Here is an 18,071-nt window from a genome sequence, read left to right as displayed (position 1 = left end):
AGAGACGGAATTTATAGATTTCTGTGGTCAGATCATACTCTACTGGTCCCACAATGTACATCAACAAATTAATATTGTACGGATGTCATTTCAAAGCCTCCTAAAGACGAGAGTCATTATTGAAGCCATTAGAGCACAGATGGTTCAAACTATATGCAGATTCTCATACTTGCATTTTTGCATTATAGCTGCTTTTTTTTTCTGTTGAACTGTAATGAATTGTCTCATAATCTATTCCATCTTCTTGCCATTAGCAGGCTTTGAATGTTCACAAATAGGAGCAAAGAACTCATTTTCCAGAGCTTTAATCACACAAAGAGGGAATGCCTAATTCTCTAAATGAAATGGTCTGTGATCACTGAAGCAGAGATTTAATATATCACGGCAAATTAGGTAGATTTTAATAAATTACTTATCTCCCTGAATACTTTACATATGCTTAAGAAGGAACATAGCCTGTTTGCAAACAGTGAAAACCCACAGCCTATAAAAATCCTTTGAAGAAAATGACAAATAAAAAAGTAAATTAAAAAATGAAATGCATTATATCCTAGACCTCCAGAGACAATTCCTTTGCAGCACTGATTCACAGCTCCATTAAAAATATCAATTAAATCCTTCAGTGAGAGTGGGTAAAAGCTAGAAAATTAACTTTCTGAGCTGCTTTTCGAGGATCTGGTTATCCAGATACACCCCACCATTGTACAAGCTTGATGTAAATTTAAAAAATGATAAAAAAGATATTCCTTTCAGGTCTAACTAAGCATATCAGAATTTGAGCCCTACTTTTAATAATTTCCTTCTGTGTCATAAGCTAAGTTTTCAAAACATGGATTTCATGTATATTCATACATGTACCTATCTATCTCCTCTTTACACACACACATCCCTGGATCCCATTTCACCATTACAAATCCATAAAAATCATACAAATGGGAAGAAGTGTGAGTTTTAAGAAAGAAAACCAAAAACTTGCAGTAATTTAATAAGTCGGTGCCAAGTCTCATTCTTTATATTTAATTGATAGAAACTGCATGCATCAAAGAAAATGCATACTGAGGTTTAATGTGCATAAAATGGATATTAGCATTTTAAAGAGGAAGATTAACACATTAATCCAAGTAATTTTCATATATTGCTTCTAATAAAATCTTCACAGTATAAAACTCTTAATGAGGCTAATCATAGGCATTCCATTTAGTGGGACGATTAGGGATAACATAAAAGTATTTCTTTTCATAGGTTTTCTAAGATTTATCCTTTTTGCTTATTAAAAATAAAAATGGGAATTGCATGTCGGTTCTTCATAAGAAAGTGTTGAAAATGCAAATAGACTTTCTCATGCTATCATGTAGGTATAAATTATTGAGAAGGTACTGCCCATGGTGGAGAACTGAAGTCCTGAGGGGTGGCAGTCATGGGAAGGAGGGAATAGAAAAATAAACAAATGGAAAAGTATACAAAACTTGAACACGACCAACCCAGGCCTCCCCCTCCCTGCATGCCATGAATTATAGATTATATACACCAGAGTAATTACAGAAATCTCATCTCAGAGCTTTCATGTGAGCGTTTACTCAGGAGCAGGGATGCCCCTGGAGCAGCTTCTTTCAGCCTCCAGGTCATCTCTGTTTTGCTCGTAGACAGACCGCAGGGCATGGAGTGCTTCGACGGTTACCCTGAGCTTGCCGATACGTCCACCACCTGCCCGTGCATCCAAGACTAGGGAGAAAAATGGCAGAAAAGTGTTAATGTCATTTAACAGATTTTTCTTCAGATAGGTTATGTGAAGCAGGAATTGCAAACATGAAGACAGCTCTATAAAAGTCCAAAGTTCACTGGCACCGCAGAAATCTGTAAATTAAAGCCTGTCCTGTGTGTAGGAAGATACACATTTCAGGTGTATTACGTGTGTGCATCCTTATTGCCCGTGGAGATCAAGACTCATGATCTCTCCCGAAGCTGACCTCGTGGCAAGGCTGCGGGATGACGATTCCTGCACAGGATCAGAATTTCTAAGTTAGAAGAAGTAAAGTCTAGAAGGGATCAAGATGCAACAATTCCAAAATATTTTTAAGGAAACCTTTAAATGCAACTTGGTATACAAAGACTTAGGTGGAAACCTGAGCAGGCAAGGAGGTCACGGGGCATGAGTGGTCCCCAGCTCATTCCCGAGTTTCCTTACACCTCTTCTTCGGGACTCCTCACTGCTCTGTCTGGCAGAGAACACAGCATGAACATCCTGACCTGACACCTGAGTGTTTAATTTTTTTGACTCTCTCTCAAAACACGGCCACAGAGGCTGTCTGTGACAGATTAGTGTGGCCATACGTGGATTCTCAGAATGAGAAGATGGGCTGCTAACCAGAACTGACTGGAGAAAAGATTAAGAATATAAAGCATAGATCATTTTCATCGCTTTTCTCAGAGTCTCTTGGTTCTGGTTGTCTTTCAGAGGGTTTAGGTTAATATTTTAATCCTCTCATCTTCTTTTTCTGTGCCAAACAAAGTTGTGACAAACTGTCATGTAGTTAGATATGTATAGTTTATAAAGATTTCCCAGGATAGGTTTCCAATTTGGTTAATTATCTGGCTTGATGTTGACTTGTGAGCATGTAACACATATACAGGACAGAGGGCTTGACATGAACTGCAGCTGAACTATGGGGTAACAGTGTCTGGCACTTAAGAGGTGCTCAAGTAAGTGTTCACTGAATGCACGAAAACACATGCGACTAGGCCTCGGCCTCATTTGTCCATTTATTGTGTACAGCCCTGGCCATCCTCATGATGATTGTTAAACATCTGATTCATAAAGCACAATTCCTTCAGTGTGTTCTAAATATATTATATGAGAATCCGGAGGGTAGAAACTAAGCCCTGATGGGACTCATGCCTTTGAGGTGAAAATCCAGGAGAGTACATTTTGTCAGGAATCCTTTACTCCTCTCTGAATCCTGCTAGGAAATAAGTGACCGCTACGACTTGGCGTCATTTGCAGTGGCTATATCACTGGATTGTAACACTGAATTAAAGAGAAGCTTTAAGAAAGGCACTATAATGATGACTCAGAATAACATGCCTTGGTTGAAATAAGGCTTGATAGCATGAGGCTTCCACAAACAACATCAAAAAAAAATCCAATGGCCACATTTTTGTCACACACTCACCCCCAATACTAACAAAATGAGTAATTCCTTGTGAAGTGCAATTCATTATTTTAAAATTTCTGTTGATTGAAAGGAAGGCAGAGGGGGAGGGCAAGGGAGGGAGGGAGGGAGGGAAAAGCTTCCAGCTTCAAAAAAAAAAAAAAAGCTTGAGTTGCAGAGGATTCAACCAGTGTGTGACTCAATATCCCTGCAGCCAGCAAAAAAGAAGGTTTTAATAAAGAATTTGGAGTTCAGCATTTGTTGTACAAATTGAGCAATACTCCCACCCATACCATCGATATTTTGCTCGATGATGTCTCTCCCTTCCTGAAACATGTCAGCGAGGTCAATGTTAGCAATGCCAATGTCCTCGCATTCCAGATCCTGTTCGTCCTCTGGAGGGTCACTGACCACCGTGAAGCGAACACTGAGAAGGGAAAAAACAGAAAATCCCCACAAAGTGAGGGAAGAAAACACCATGAAACACAACTTCCAAATGGGGTTTTATCACTAAGTATGAAATCTCAAAGTTTCCAATTATTCCAATAAAAGGCAAATTACATGAGGTTAGATAAGTTATTGCATGAACTACTAGAATTATTATAGCATGCCCAGCCTTCAAATGAACATAAATCCACTTTTCTAAGCACTGATTAACATTTAACTCTAGAATCTGAGGAAATTACTAGGCAAAGAGAAGAACCAGATGTTCTCTCTAATACACACTATCTGATCGTATTGTGACACATCTACTTTTAAGGCTAAAAGGATCACGTGAATAAAGACCATGGAGATCAGGGCACCGTTTTCAAAAGAAATGCAACATTTTCTATAGAAATGTACAACTTCAGAGTGGCTACCAAGCAATTTATCCAACCCTCTGTGTTCTATGAAATGCAGGGACCATGCTCCCCAGTAACATTCTGAGTCACATTAGATAAATATTGTAGCTCTGCCCAACAGCTACAAGGAATGTTTGTACTACTTCAGCAATCTTTTAACTTACAATCCTAGCATCCAAGTTTTATTTTACTTTTAGACACATAATTGTACGGTTCCGATGGAACTGATTTGATTTAGTGGCTTGTGTTGAGGCCAAACACACTTGGATTGACCAAATGACAGGAATTTACAGTTAAGTACTCTTTTGATATGTCTTGGCAGCAGAGCTTAAACCATGGATATTTGTTAACTACCATTTTAACCATTTTCAAAACGTAGCCATCCCAAATCAGAAACAAAACAAGAAACTTGTTTCTTAGATCACATTTTGAGATGAAAATCTAAGTCTCTGAGAAATCATGCCTTGAACAATACGTGCAAATATCCTTTCCAAACACAGGTAAACATGATAGTATTTTTAACTAATTTGCTGAAAGTAAGCATTCGACATTTCATTCCTTTACCAAATCCCTGTTTTTAACGAGCAATAAATTTTGATTAGAAAATAGAAATCCCAGGACGCCTGGGTGGCTCAGTTGGTTAAGCATCTGCCTTCGGCTCAGGTCATGATTCCAGTGTCCTGGGATCAAGCCCCACATCAGGCTCCCTGCTCAGCGGAGAGCCTGCTTCACCTTCTGCCTGCCACCCCCCCTGCTTGTTCTCTCTCTCTGACAAATAAATAAAATAAAATCTTAAAAAAAAAAATAGAAATCCCTTCCGTTGAAACCAAATGCAACACCTATTCACACAATAATTGTGAAGAATACAGATCCTAATTTGTAACTGGCTGAGTATTTTATATGATGCATAAAACAAAGGGATTAAGATGGAGTGGTTAAAGGGCATCCATTGTGAGTTCAGATTTAGCTCTTCTACTATTAGCTGTATAATGTTAGAAACATTACTAAACCTCTCTGTTCTTATCTGTAGAATGGGAAGGGGAATGTCTGTCTCACAGGGCTCTTATGAGGATCAAATGAGATGATACATGTAAACAGTGCCTGGAACATGTTAAACATCGAGGAAATGTTTGCTCTTTTATTACTATTATTTTTAATCTAAGTAGAGCTGCTTAAGCTTCTACATTTCTAACGGAAGAGAAAAAGAAGACATGGGGAAGACTTGTTTCAATTGAAAACTGAGATTGCCAAATTATACAATGACTGTATCAGTCAGTTAAACAAGAAGAATGGTGATAAAAGTAATTGTCCTAAAATGAATATGCTTGGAAGACTAGGACTTAGTGATATCTGATGCACATTTTACATCCACAAGACTTACAAAAAAGACAGAGGCTATGCAGATTGTACTAATATTGTTAAGTGTTATCCTCCTATAATGTCTCATATTTAAGGATCATATCTCTGACACTTTACAAATGCAGACCATTACCTCCACTGAACATATGAGAATTCTGAGACAAAAAGGAAAAAAAAAAAAACCCCTTCTAAATGCCAGGGAAAGGGTTAAAAACCAAAATTCAGTATTCCTAGCTTTAAATTCTACAGAGAGCAAAATGAGATGTCAAATACGAAATTGAGAAATTATGAAGTTAAGCTAAATAGGGAAGAAGGTACACTCAAATAATCTAAAAGCTACAATTTGGCTTAGGATAAACTGCACGTGAGATATAAGACACAATTTTCTGTTTCCCCTTTAAGCCTGCCGAACAAAGAGGTGGAAATCTTGCTTGTTCTGTGTCCTAAAGAGGCTTCCAGTCCAGGCTGAGGACCAGGGCAGACGCGTGGGTTAGATTTCTGGTGGCACCGGAAGTGCCCTGGGAGCTGCTCCTGCCTCCCCTTCTCCCCTCTCTCCCTCCTGCAGAACTCTCCCCTTGCTGACCTCCCTTGGTCCTAGACACAGACCTCTATGTCTTCCTGCAGGCCCGCATCCCCTCTGCCTGCGGTGACCCTCCTTGCATGGCTCACGACCTGTCTGCTCCTCTCGTCCTCTCACTATCCAGCTTACTGTCACCGCCTTAGGCCCGCCGTCACTGCTACTTTCTATGTGACAACTTGTTTAACCTTCTCTTAACGACTTACTGTAAAATGTAATTGGTTTATTTGTTTACTTGTTGCTGCCTGTCATCCTCAGTGGGACGGAAACTCTGTAGGTGCAGGGACTCCACCTTGTCAAGCATTTCGCTCCTGATACTTACGTAGGGGAGCGTAAAGATTGTTGAATTACTACACGAACTGCAAAATGGACGCTGCTATTGAAGGCTGGCTCATTTGAAGCAGGTCGACTGGAGGAGGCAGGCCCTGGGCTGGGCACCAAGATTTAGACCTCAAATGTCACTTGCTGTTATATAGGAAATCAGAAAGCACTAAAACTCCTTCCATCGTTTAACATTTTTGATTCTTTCCTCATTCTGAAATAACTCCTTTTCATACAAAACAGGATAGAAGACACTAAGGGTTACCTGTGAGTTTTACATACCGGAATGCTGATGGTTATGGTGGATCTGCTCAATAGAACATGTTAAAGAGAAGAAATGAAACCAAAAGAGAACCTTAAGTCAGTGTCAAAATGATGACTTCAAATAAGCAATTTTTAAGTCCTGCTTCAAGGTGTTACCTCCCTTTGAAGGTGACACTTGTATACTTGCAAATATAGCCAGGGCCAGGTGCAAAGGTACTGTATGTATTTGTTATACAACGTACATAAATTTATGTATGTCAGGGAAGACTGGCCAAACTTCTCTAACTGTGGCTTTGTAAGCTGCCTCCATATTCACGGGGGTCCTGCCTGAGAAAGCGAATTCTTATAAACTAGCAGGTACTTTAAAACAATGTGAAGTAATGGGACCTGTAAGTATTTGCAAAAGGTGAGAACATTCACTGGAATAACAACCGCCTTTTGGCTGTGGTAACTTGTAAACATAAACTCCCCCTTTCTCCTGAAGAAAATGATACTGTCAAGGGAGAAAAGCAGGCACGCCCCTTCTCTCCTGTGATGGCCCCATTCCTGCCACAGTGGCCAGTGGCGTGGCCAGTGGCACGGTCAGTGGCGCTCCGGGCATTTACTCGGACCCCATCCCCAGCCGCCAGTCACTCTGCGTCTCCAGTGCCTCTCTTGGTTTTTCTCAAAATGACACGAACATTTGTATCTCTGGGGATCATTTAGAGATTCTTAGAGAAACAAGGATGGGTCAATGGAAGTCATTACATTTACTGTGGACTTTAAAAATTTTTTAAAACAGTTTGGCTACAAGGGGGTAGGTCTTCTGAGGAAAGGCAGGTCTACACCTAAAGCAGAACCTGTCTTTTTAAAAAAACACACTTTTGAGGAAACAAAATTACTCTCCCCTGATGAGGAGTGCTACTTATAATATGTTCTAACATTCCAGAAACAAAATGAACACAGAGGTAGACAAATCAGTCTAACTGGAAAGATTGGGAAGTCCAGCCCAGGGCTTGTCCATGGGAACAGAGCTCAGTCCTGGACAGTAACGACCCAGCCTGTTGACCACAGAGAGGCATTACACAGCACTGCACTGACCAATGACATGGTCAGTGCTGTGTAATCACTTCTGACCTGGGATAACCCTAGAACACTGATGGCATTCAGGGGGCCTTGAAAGAAGCTCAAGTATACAAAGTAAATAAGTAAAACTTGAATGATTTTCTACCATGCTGGGAAATACAGAGCTTTAGGATAATTAACAGGGTTTTTAGCACCCCTTCTCCAGAACTGAGATCCAAAGAACTGGTATATGTATTTCAAGGAGTTAATGAAAAAGCTACTATCAGATCCTAAGAGCTAAGAACTCCAGTCTCCTTTCTTGAAAGAGAAGATCAAATGCTAGTTTGCAAGCTCTTTTGAAAAACAGAATGTCTTGGGGAGACTGGTTGGCTTGGTCAGTGGAGCATGCAACTCTTGGTCTCAGGGTTATGAGTTTGAGCCCCATGCTGGGTGTAGAGATTACTTAAAAATAAAATCTTAGGGGTGCCTGGGTGGCTCAGTCGTTAAGCGTCTGCCTTCGTTCGGCTCAGGTCATGATCCCAGGGTCCTGGGATTGAGCCCCGCATTGGGCTCCCTGCTTGGCAGGGAGCCTGCTTCTCCCTCTCCCTCTACTGTTCCCCCTGCTTGTGCTCTCTTGCTCTCTCTGTCAAATAAATAGAAAAAAAAATCTTAAAAAAAATAAATAAAATCTTAAAAAGAAGAAAAGAAAAACAGAATGCCTTTAACGTTCCCTTCATGCCCTCTAGGGAAAGGCGAGAACTTGAGTCTCTTTCTAAGGTGGGCAGGGGCGAGCTCCATTTCTGAGGCACTAAGTGTGTCATCTATGGGCCACAAAGGCAAGGAGAAAGAGACAACAGAGAGATAAAGGGCCCATCCCGGCCAAGGGAGGAGAGCCTGCAAATGGGCTGATGGGCAAAATCTTCTGTTAAGATTTGCAAAAAAAAAAAAAAAAAGTCATGAAACGATGAATAATTAAACAATGACAGTAAGGTAAAATTAGTCTGGAAGGCTGATGAGCTAGTACAAGTAATAATACTGCCATCACTACTACTTACATCGATGACAATGAATGCTTATTGCGCACTCTGTGTCCGGTACTATTCTAGTCATCCCGCATATGCTATCTCGTTGAATCCTCACAACCACCCTCTCTGGTATTATCTCCATTTTACAGATGAAGAACATGAGGCAGAGGGTAGTTGTCCAAGGTCAGACAGCTAGTAAGTGATGAAACAAGAATTTATACTCAAGCCATGTGGCTCCAGAGTGCACCCCCCTTGTAATCATGTCATGCTCTTCACTGTTATACTTGAACAGTGATGGAATGCTGAGTATATACCGTATGGTGTTTTGTTTGCAGAGCACTGTCAGATCTTTACAGTTGCTCTGTATGGTATGCAGGGCTACTGTATTTCTAGGAGGAAAGAGACCGAGAGGAAACATACTCATTCAAGGACACAGGGTGAATCAGAGTTCTGATTCCGCATCTTGAGCTTTCTTTCACCACAAGCATGCTACAGAGATCTACTTGACATAAACCATCCGATAATGTAGACTGCTCACATGTACCTTCTGTAAGGCAGCTCTTGTTTCAGTAGTATTGATTTTAAGATGTCTCTCTTTGCTTGGTTGTTTTCTTTATCCACGTAGATCACTATACCAAAAAAAAAAAAAAATCCACAGAAAGAAGTCACTCAGGAATATGCTACATTAGTACCATTCTGTATTTGTATAAATACCTGTTTTTCGAGACACAAGTCATGCCATCTCACTTGTATGCCTGGGAAAAGAGAGCAGCTCTGGAAACCAGAATCAAATCTGAGCAGTCATGTGATCTAATGTCATGTCACAGGCAGGTTTATGTGCACACTGTCAGAAAAGATACCAGCAACATCTAAGAGTGCCACATCGCTGTCACTGCCTGTTAATGGCACTGGCAGTCATGACAGTAAAAGCCAGCGGTCTTTATTGCTTTGTATTTGAGGGATTTACTGCATTTCCTCGCACCCAAGAAGCGAGTGATAATGATAATGTATGGCAGAGAGCTTGTCCTTCCTGACAGCCTCGGTAATTTAATCCTTCTCTCCTGCCACAACATGCAATAAAAGAGGCATCTAGTGTATTGGGTTGAGGAAATCCAGAGGCTGATGTTTGCTGATGTTCGGGGTCAGGGGGAGACGGGAGAGAAATGTAGGGAAGGGAGAAAGAAGCTTTTTAGGGCATGAAGTTTGTCTTTGTTTTTTAATGGTACGTGTTGGGGGGTGCTGGGGTGGCTCAGTCGGTTAATCATCTGACCCTTGGTTTGGGCTCAGGTCATGATCTCAGGGTCGTGGGATGGAGCCCTGCGTCAGGCTCTGCACTCAGTAGGGAGTCTGCATGGGGATTCTCTCTCTCTCTCTCTCCCTCTGCCCCACCCCTGCTCACACTTGTGCGCATTCTCTCTCTAAATAAATGAATCTTAAAAAAAAAAAAAAAAAAGATGCAAGTTCGCATGCAGGAATGTGGCCAGACTTTACTTGGCTGAAATATGAGATGAGAGAGCTGATTTAAAGCCCCACCAGGAAGAAGGCGGTGAACACTTGAAACTGTAAATAAGCACCTGCGCTTTGGGAAAATGGCATCTCAGAGTTCGAACACCAGTTTCCAACCTGATTATTTTTTCTCAGCTCAGCAGCCATTCAGCATGCCTTAGCTTCTGAAGACATTTCTTTTTCAGATGCCATTTTGGAGGTAAAGTGCCCCTGGGACCAGATCTCAATTTAGAGACTATCCCTGATCAAAAGTACACAAAGGGTGAAAGATACCATGACAATTCCAAAGCCAGACTCTGCTGGGAACGAACATATTTCATCCCGAGAATGTTTCCTTGGACAATTTTAGTCCAATCTCAAAGTATGATACTATCAATTCACTTAATCATTTGGCTCAGTTGATGTGCTGGGCACTGAGTTAGGCATGCAGGGTGGGAGACACATCAGCGTCTGTGTAGGGGTGGGTTAACAGTTTAAGAGAAGTGAGAACCAAGGTCAAACAACGGCTCTTAGCTTGTTGCTGTTGCATGATGCAGTATCAGTAAATTATACAGGTTATACTAATTATACAGGTTACTGAGTTTTATAGGAATCAGAAAAGACAAAAGGTTCAGAGTATTCTGTCAGTATAGTGCTCTGCTTATCAATGCTAAAAAAGGCTTACTAAGAGATGAGTTCCACTAATGCTGGGAGACTGGATCTCATTTTGGCCACCAGTACACCAAACCAAATGGGAACTTTTTTCCCCCAAATGGGAATTTTTTTATTTTTGCTGTTAATCACCAATTCAGAATGCGGTTCAGCATATCTTTTTGACTTCAGAGTTCTAAAGCTTAAAAGCCATAATGGTCTACATTATTTTTTTTGTGATAATTTTTTGGATAATTTCCCCCCTAGTTTTATTGAGATAAAAATGACTTATAACACTGTATTAATTTTAGGTGTATAACATAATGTTGTGATATATGTATATATTACAAAATGGGTTTTAGTTAACATCCATCACCTCACTGAGTCACACTTTTTTTTTTCTGATAAGAGCTTTTTAAAGATCTACTCTTTGCAACTCTCAAATACACAGCAGAGTCTTGTTAACTGTAGTGTTCTACATTATTTGAAGACAAGGGTTATCTCAGTGATAAAAAAAAAAGACTGAATTCAAAGTCCAGCAAGCAGATAGTTTTCCAATTAAATTAGGCCAGTTCTGACAAATCTCAATAGCTTGAAAAAATTTTTTTTACTGTGGTCAAATACACATAAAATTTATCATTTTAACCATTTTTAAGCATATGGTCAGTGACATTAAGTACATTCATACTGTTGTACAACTATGACTACCATCCAGCTCCAGAATTTTTTCATCATCCCAAACTGAAACTCTGTCCCAGGTTCCCCCAGTTCCTGGTAACCTCTAGTCTACTTTTTGTCTCTATGAACTGGACTCTTCTAGGTACCTCTTATTAAGTAGAATGATACAATATTTTCCTTTTGTGTCTGGCTTATTTTACTTAGCATAATGTTTTTCAAGGTTCATCCATGGCATGTATCCAAATTTCACTCCTTTTTAAGACTGAATAATGTTCCATTTTGATATACAGATTTTGTTTATCCATTCATCTGTTGATGGACATTTGGGTTGTTTCCAACTTTGGCTATTGTAAATAATGCTGCTATGAACATGGGTATTCAAGCATCTGTCAGAGTCCTTGCTTTCAATTCTTTTGGGTAGGTATCCAGAAGTAGAAGTGCTGTACCATATGGCAATTCTATGTTTAACTTAAAAAAATCTTTATCACTGAAATTGGTAAAAAAAAAAAAAATGGTATAGTTGGGACAATTTCTGCTTCATCCAGTTGGCCAGCACACTGTATTTCCTATTCTCTTAACAATGATACAAATAGTGACAGCTATTGTTTATTGAGTGATGTTTATGTACTAAGTACATAATACTGAAGTACTCAATACTTTTCTTATGGCAATCACGTGTGTTAAGAACCATACTGTCCCACATTTGACATATGATTAAGTAGACCCAGAGAAGGTAAGTAATTTGCCCAGGCTCACCTAGTTAGAAAGTGGCAGAACCAGAATTTGAATCCAGCGAAGTCTGCCTCCAGAGCCTGCCTTCTTAACCTCCATGATAGAACTTCTCCTTAATATGAAGCCAAAACTTTTCCTGCTGTTAAAGCTGCAACCCTGTTGTCAGCACAGATGGGAGTGTGAGAGAGAGAGTTCTATACCCACATCAAGGGAAGCCACCTGATCCTCCTTTCACTTTCACGAAGGGATATTGCTTGGGTACAGCCGGTCCAGGTGCCTTAAACAACTCTCTTGGGCTCAACACTTTTTAAAATTCCTTTCTGAAAAAACTCAAGCTCCTTACCCATCAGCTTACTTATCCAAAAGGATACCAAATGTGAAATCCAGCTCTCCTACTTGTATAAACAGGAGAATATGGGCTTCTTAATCTAGCTCAGCAATTCTCCGCCTTTAATGTACGCTGGGAGGGCTGGTTAGAATGCACGTTAATGAGCTCACCCTGACTTACTAATTCAGCAGGCCTGGGGTAGGGCCTAGAATGTGCATTTTTATCTTCACAGCAGCTTGTCACATACTGAGAACCACTGTGTAGCTCAACATCCCTTCGCCTAATTTTTTAATAGGATCAGCAACCAGTGGACAATTTGTGGTGAACATGTGGGGAACTGGGACACTGGGGCCACCTCCAGATCAGGGTCCTAAGGACATCCATTTGGTGTTCTGGAACTAGATGGTTAAAAAAAAATCTACAGTTTCAAAACTTCAAATAGATCTTTTAAAAAGCAATTCTGGTGATTTAAAAAGTATCAGAACTCTCTAAAAATTAAGCCATTTATCTTTTATTCTCATTAGAAATCCCTGGTTTAGGACTTGCTAGATTTTGACAAAACTTACTGAAAGCATATGTTTCAAAAAAGGTACAAAATAGTAGTCCAAAGACACAAGCTGATTTTGAATTGTCTACCATTAAAAACCTATCCTTCACTTCTGCAGTTTGGAAAAATCCTTACATTCTTTATCAGTGTCATTTGGCAGAAGAAATGCAGATGGCTTAATTACAAAGGGCTGATAGACTTGAATCTCAAAAAACTTTTTCTGTTGGAGTGTTATCATCCTCCTAATCCTTATCTTTGCCAAATTTCTCTTCCTATTAGTGACAGAATGTAAATTCTGCATTGTTTTCATCTTCTGAATTAAACGTTAATTGTTCCAAAACATAGACTGTTCAGTGCTCAGAGACTAAGGACCCAGATCCATATAAGTCTCATAAAAAATTTGGATGATTTCATTAATCTTTTTTCTTCCCACTGTCAATTCCCTAGAAGGCTTTATTCAGCCCAGACAACATTCTTCAGACCTACCATTAATCTTATTTTTTCCAAACTATTTTCTTGCTTTCTCAGCATTCTCTGAGCAAAAATTTCAGGCCCAATAAAATACAAATGTTTTGTTCATGCTACAAATGTCTAGCAAGTGAATTCAACTTTGTTTTTTTTTCCCCCAGCATTATTTTTTCCAGCATTTCCAGCCTTAAGAAGATAAATTTTTTGTGTAAGTGGAACTGGTATTAACACCTCTTAATAAAGACTGAATCAAGCTATAGATAATTTGGGGATCACCAGACTAAACCTCTCTTTTTATGTACCTAATTTAGGCCTCAGGATACAAATCCCTTTTGAAAAGATTCAAGCCATAATGCAGGATAAAAATCACTGTGAGGTTCGGTCAACCTCTCAACTGGTATGGTGTTCAGATAGGAGATAGCATGTACTAATTGTCTTTTAGATTTTCCATCTGAATCAAAAAGTCAGTTTGGAAATAAAATTACTTTCATTAACATTTAATAAGATTTGGAAGTTGTAAGGCTACATTATATTGACCTTTTACATCAAGTCACAAGTGAATGGCAAATTATTACAATAATTAGATGAGATAGTTACTTATTAACCAAAGATTCAAGGAGATTCTCCTGCACTGAAGGTGATACAAATACGATAATTTAAAAATAAATATTTTCACCATGTTATAATTAAGTGAAAACTAAAATAAAGCCTCCTACAAGGTTATTATTTCTCAAATTTGCTGATGACTTAAGACTACATTTTTTCAGATATAGTAGATAAAAAACAGCATTATTTTGCTTGGAAGCACAAAATACATTCCTCTCCCCTCCCACCAGGAGGGGATTTAAATATCCTTACAATTCTTTTCAATTAGCCTTTGAAATTCTCATAGTCAAATCTCAATAGGTAGGAAGAGAAGCTGAGAAAAGGCATAGTAAACATTTCTATGGAATTCATTTCTAATAAGTTATTGTTTTTTTGTTGCATTCAGATGACTAATTATTCATTAGAAACATAAGCAACTCTTAAAATACCAATTAGAGAATAGGGTATCTTGCAGTAAAAGGAAAAAATATACCTGAGCAAATGCTAACCAACCAACTAACGAAAAGCCCCCCAGAGCCCTTGGTTACCATGTGAGAACGTTACAAAATTCAGGACACTTGAGCATGTGTTAACAGGTTGCATCCCAGAATGATCTGCATTGCTTCTTAAGCAAATAAAAACAATCTGTTGTAGAGCAGGCCAAATTTCTCAACGTACAATTACTAAAAAGCAATTTTGTTGTCAGTCCAACCAAACATTCTACTGCTGACCTTTAAAAAAAGAGTAACACAAAAGCCAGAAGAGTTTGTCTCTCTTCTTGGGGCATCTTCGTTATAATTAGTTGTCTAATTAGTTCTTCCATTAGTAATAATATTTTGATATGGTTTACTTTTCTGAAACTTTGCAGGTAAAAGATCTCTAGGAAGCTTGAAAAAATATTTTTGGAAATGTTTCTGTTATAACAAGTCAGTGAAAGGAAGGAGGAATCAGATTCTTGTCCTGAACACACCATTTATTTCCCCTGTGATTTCTCAACCCATTGTCATTATAGGATTATAGAATTTGAGCTGGAGGGGATCTAAAAGAGCGCCTTATTCAATAGATAAGAAAACAGGATACCATGAGATTTAAACATCTTGCCCAAGTTCACATAACTAATAAGAACTGTGGATACAGAGAAGACTAGAACAGATTTGTGGATACTCATGATTATTGTCTCAAGCAATGACCACATTTCCAAAAGTAGCAGGTGTGTGCACATGCGCGCACACACGTGCACACACACACACAAGTAACCATGAGCATCTGTAATCTTACTGCATGATCAATCAGTAGCATGATATACATACAATCAATAGCATGATTACACATATTGATTAAAATGCCATTTATAAAACTGGTGAGAAAAAAATATTAGTGTTCAACTAGCATAAGATGGCCTGTTTTTGCTAAAGATAATGCAACACTCCATCTTCATGGTTTGTTCTAATATAGGGCTTTAGAACTTAGTAAGCAGTTTTAACATAGGGTCATGTCAGCTTGATATATTTTTACTCCTCTTTAATTATACACTGATATATACTATTCTTTAAAACATCTTAAAAGTTGGCTGATCGAAGAACTTACAGGGTACCAGTTGGGTCTGACTTAGATGTCAACTAGCTGATAGTAAAGCCCTCAAAGAGAAAACCTGCCTGCAGCTATCAGTGCATGTGTGGGCTAAATCATGAAAAGGTACTCTAAGAATTTATGTCACTCAACTAAAATCCTGAACATATAGACACTGGGAAGGATGTATATGTATATTGCAAAAACATCCATGTGATGACACTGATCAGAAAGGTAGAAAAAAATTAGGTCACTGAATTGTTTGAGTCATATGATTAAAAAGCTAGTACTTTTTCCTCCCTGTGAAATATTGTACTTTTTGATTCAATTCAAGTGTAGACCTAGGTGACATTTTTCTACTGATACTGTAATATAGCAGGAAGGTCTAGAGACATTGTTTTTCTACTGTTTTTTGTTTTCTCTTTAGTATTACTTCAAATTTAATTTCTTAATCCTTATGCTACAGGTTTGACTTTGATTCATCCATCCTGATGGGACTTCCAGGACTTTATGTGAACACTAGAGAATTATACTTTTTCCTTGTTCCTGCAGCTACCTTCACAGATAAGACAAAAATGAAAGTCTGTATTATAAAGGAACCATACATACCATTGCTATAATTATAGTAGACCCACTGCCCACTCTTGGGTTTTGGAAGTGACACAGGTGTCTCTTCAGCAGGAAGACTGTAGAATCTGCATTCAACGAACAGCCGTTGGATAGTGTCATCTGCAGTTACTCGAGAATCATTAAGGCTTAGAGCTATGATCTCAATCCGAATTTTTTCTGATGGCTGTTTAAAGAGCAAAAACAAAACAAAAAAACAACAAAGAAACATAAAACAAATGAGCAAAAACTCCTTTACTCTTTTCACTATCAATTTTAAATAAAACATAAAGGCCAATGGGTTTCTTTTTTGGAACACATTGTACACTACTGTATAGTAACATATGATAGATTATTCACGACAGAGAGAGAGAGAATGAGATTCTAATGCCCCAGGGTTTGAAGTTAACAGTGTCATGGCAATAGTCTCCTGATTTACATGTGAGGCTATAAATACACCACTAGTAGTCTATCAGGGGTGAAGATTATGAGATCTTCATCTCCGACTGCTTTCAGAATGACAAGTATCAGTTGGCCTTATTTCAAACTATGTAATGAAGTACATGTTTATCACTGCTTTTATTTAATCTACAGTACCTGAGAAAGTTTTGGTTATTCAGAGATCAAAGCCTGTTGAATACTTTATAGCTATTATGCTAATAAAAGTAGCTATATGAATCCATATTAACTAGAGCAGAAACTATAGTTCATCCTCTTATATATTCTGCCATAGCATATTTCACTCAATAAGTACTGTTTTCAAACAAAAGGAACAAAACTGTTATCTAATTTACCACATATTTCCTTGGAATTCTTTTTTTATCTCATTTTTACCCAATTAACAACTAAAAATATAATTCTTTTACTGTGTAATTTTCATTTCAATCCTTAATAGATTTTGGTGTCACAGACATTATTAAGCAAGCTGTATATGTTTCCTTGAGTAATGATTTAAAACAAACGACACACTATGACTTAAAAATTAGATCACACCAAGATAACTCCTCGCTTAAATATTTGTTTTTTATAATTTTAAATTTGTGCTTCATTCCCTATTCTTAAATCCCTCTTTACTAAATTCAGAAGCATGCTACTGTAGATTATATAACTTCAAATAATAATTAGAAAATCCTGAAACTAAGACCTGTCTATAAGACCAACTTTTAGGAACTCACTGTCAAACATAAATCAGTGTGCAAATTCAACGCAGTGATTGCTTAGATATTTCAAAGCATATAATATAATTAATCAAACTGAAAAGCATAACTATCTTATTGTAAAAATATCCCCATGAAGAACTATTTCTATTGCTGTCAAACCCCCTCAATATTTGATGAAGTAATTTTAGCCCATTCTTTCAAAAGACATTTTCTTTTATTATGTATTCTAAGACACTTTAACTAAAAACCCAAATCTGAATATTTCAATAAGGTTATTTTATTATTCAGTAGATTCATGGAAATTTTACTAGGATGACAGAGAAAATTCCACACCATTCTGTCTCCACTAATACAGGTACAAGGCTGCAGCTGGCAATATTACTAGGATTAGCATAGTATGATGAAATATTTAAAGGAAAATTTTTTCTAAAACCTAATAAATCAAATGACTGCCAAATGTCATTAAAGTGATGGTCTTTGACTTGAATATGCTTTTCATATTCAAATTTGAAAAGAAAGAGATGAAAGCCTGGAAAGGTTACTCGGTTTCAACTAATAACCTCAAGCCCTCTCCGTTCACGTGCATAAAAAATGAAGTTGGCTCCATTGTCTAACCTCACTTCAGAAAAGCCCTTCTCCGCTTGCCGAAGACTAACATGGTAAAGAAAATATTTTAAGTGA

At 38.2% G+C, this 18,071-nt stretch overlaps 1 protein-coding gene across 3 annotated transcripts in view; it reads right to left on the bottom strand.

Moving 5' to 3' along the window:
* Positions 1-996: 996 nt before the first annotated feature.
* The window catches only part of RPGRIP1L (RPGRIP1 like), a 91,714-nt gene continuing 74,639 nt past the window's right edge, over positions 997-18,071 (bottom strand). For all 3 annotated transcript variants that reach the window (XM_025852442.2, XM_073884352.1, XM_073884353.1), the window contains 4 exons: positions 16,234-16,417; positions 9,126-9,210; positions 3,443-3,576; positions 997-1,722 (listed from right to left, as the gene is read on the bottom strand). In XM_025852442.2, coding sequence (XP_025708227.1) covers positions 1,574-1,722; positions 3,443-3,576; positions 9,126-9,210; positions 16,234-16,417 — 552 coding nt within the window. In that variant the 3' untranslated portion in view covers positions 997-1,573. The remainder of the gene's footprint in view (positions 1,723-3,442; positions 3,577-9,125; positions 9,211-16,233; positions 16,418-18,071) is intronic.

Source organism: Callorhinus ursinus, unplaced genomic scaffold (genome assembly GCF_003265705.2).
Source record: "Callorhinus ursinus isolate GAN/ISIS: 27379988/994484 unplaced genomic scaffold, GSC_fseal_2.0 scaffold56, whole genome shotgun sequence".
Lineage (NCBI taxonomy): Eukaryota > Metazoa > Chordata > Mammalia > Carnivora > Otariidae > Callorhinus > Callorhinus ursinus.
The sequence above is the reverse complement of the archived record's forward strand: the minus strand, read 5'-3'. Positions and strand labels throughout refer to the sequence as shown.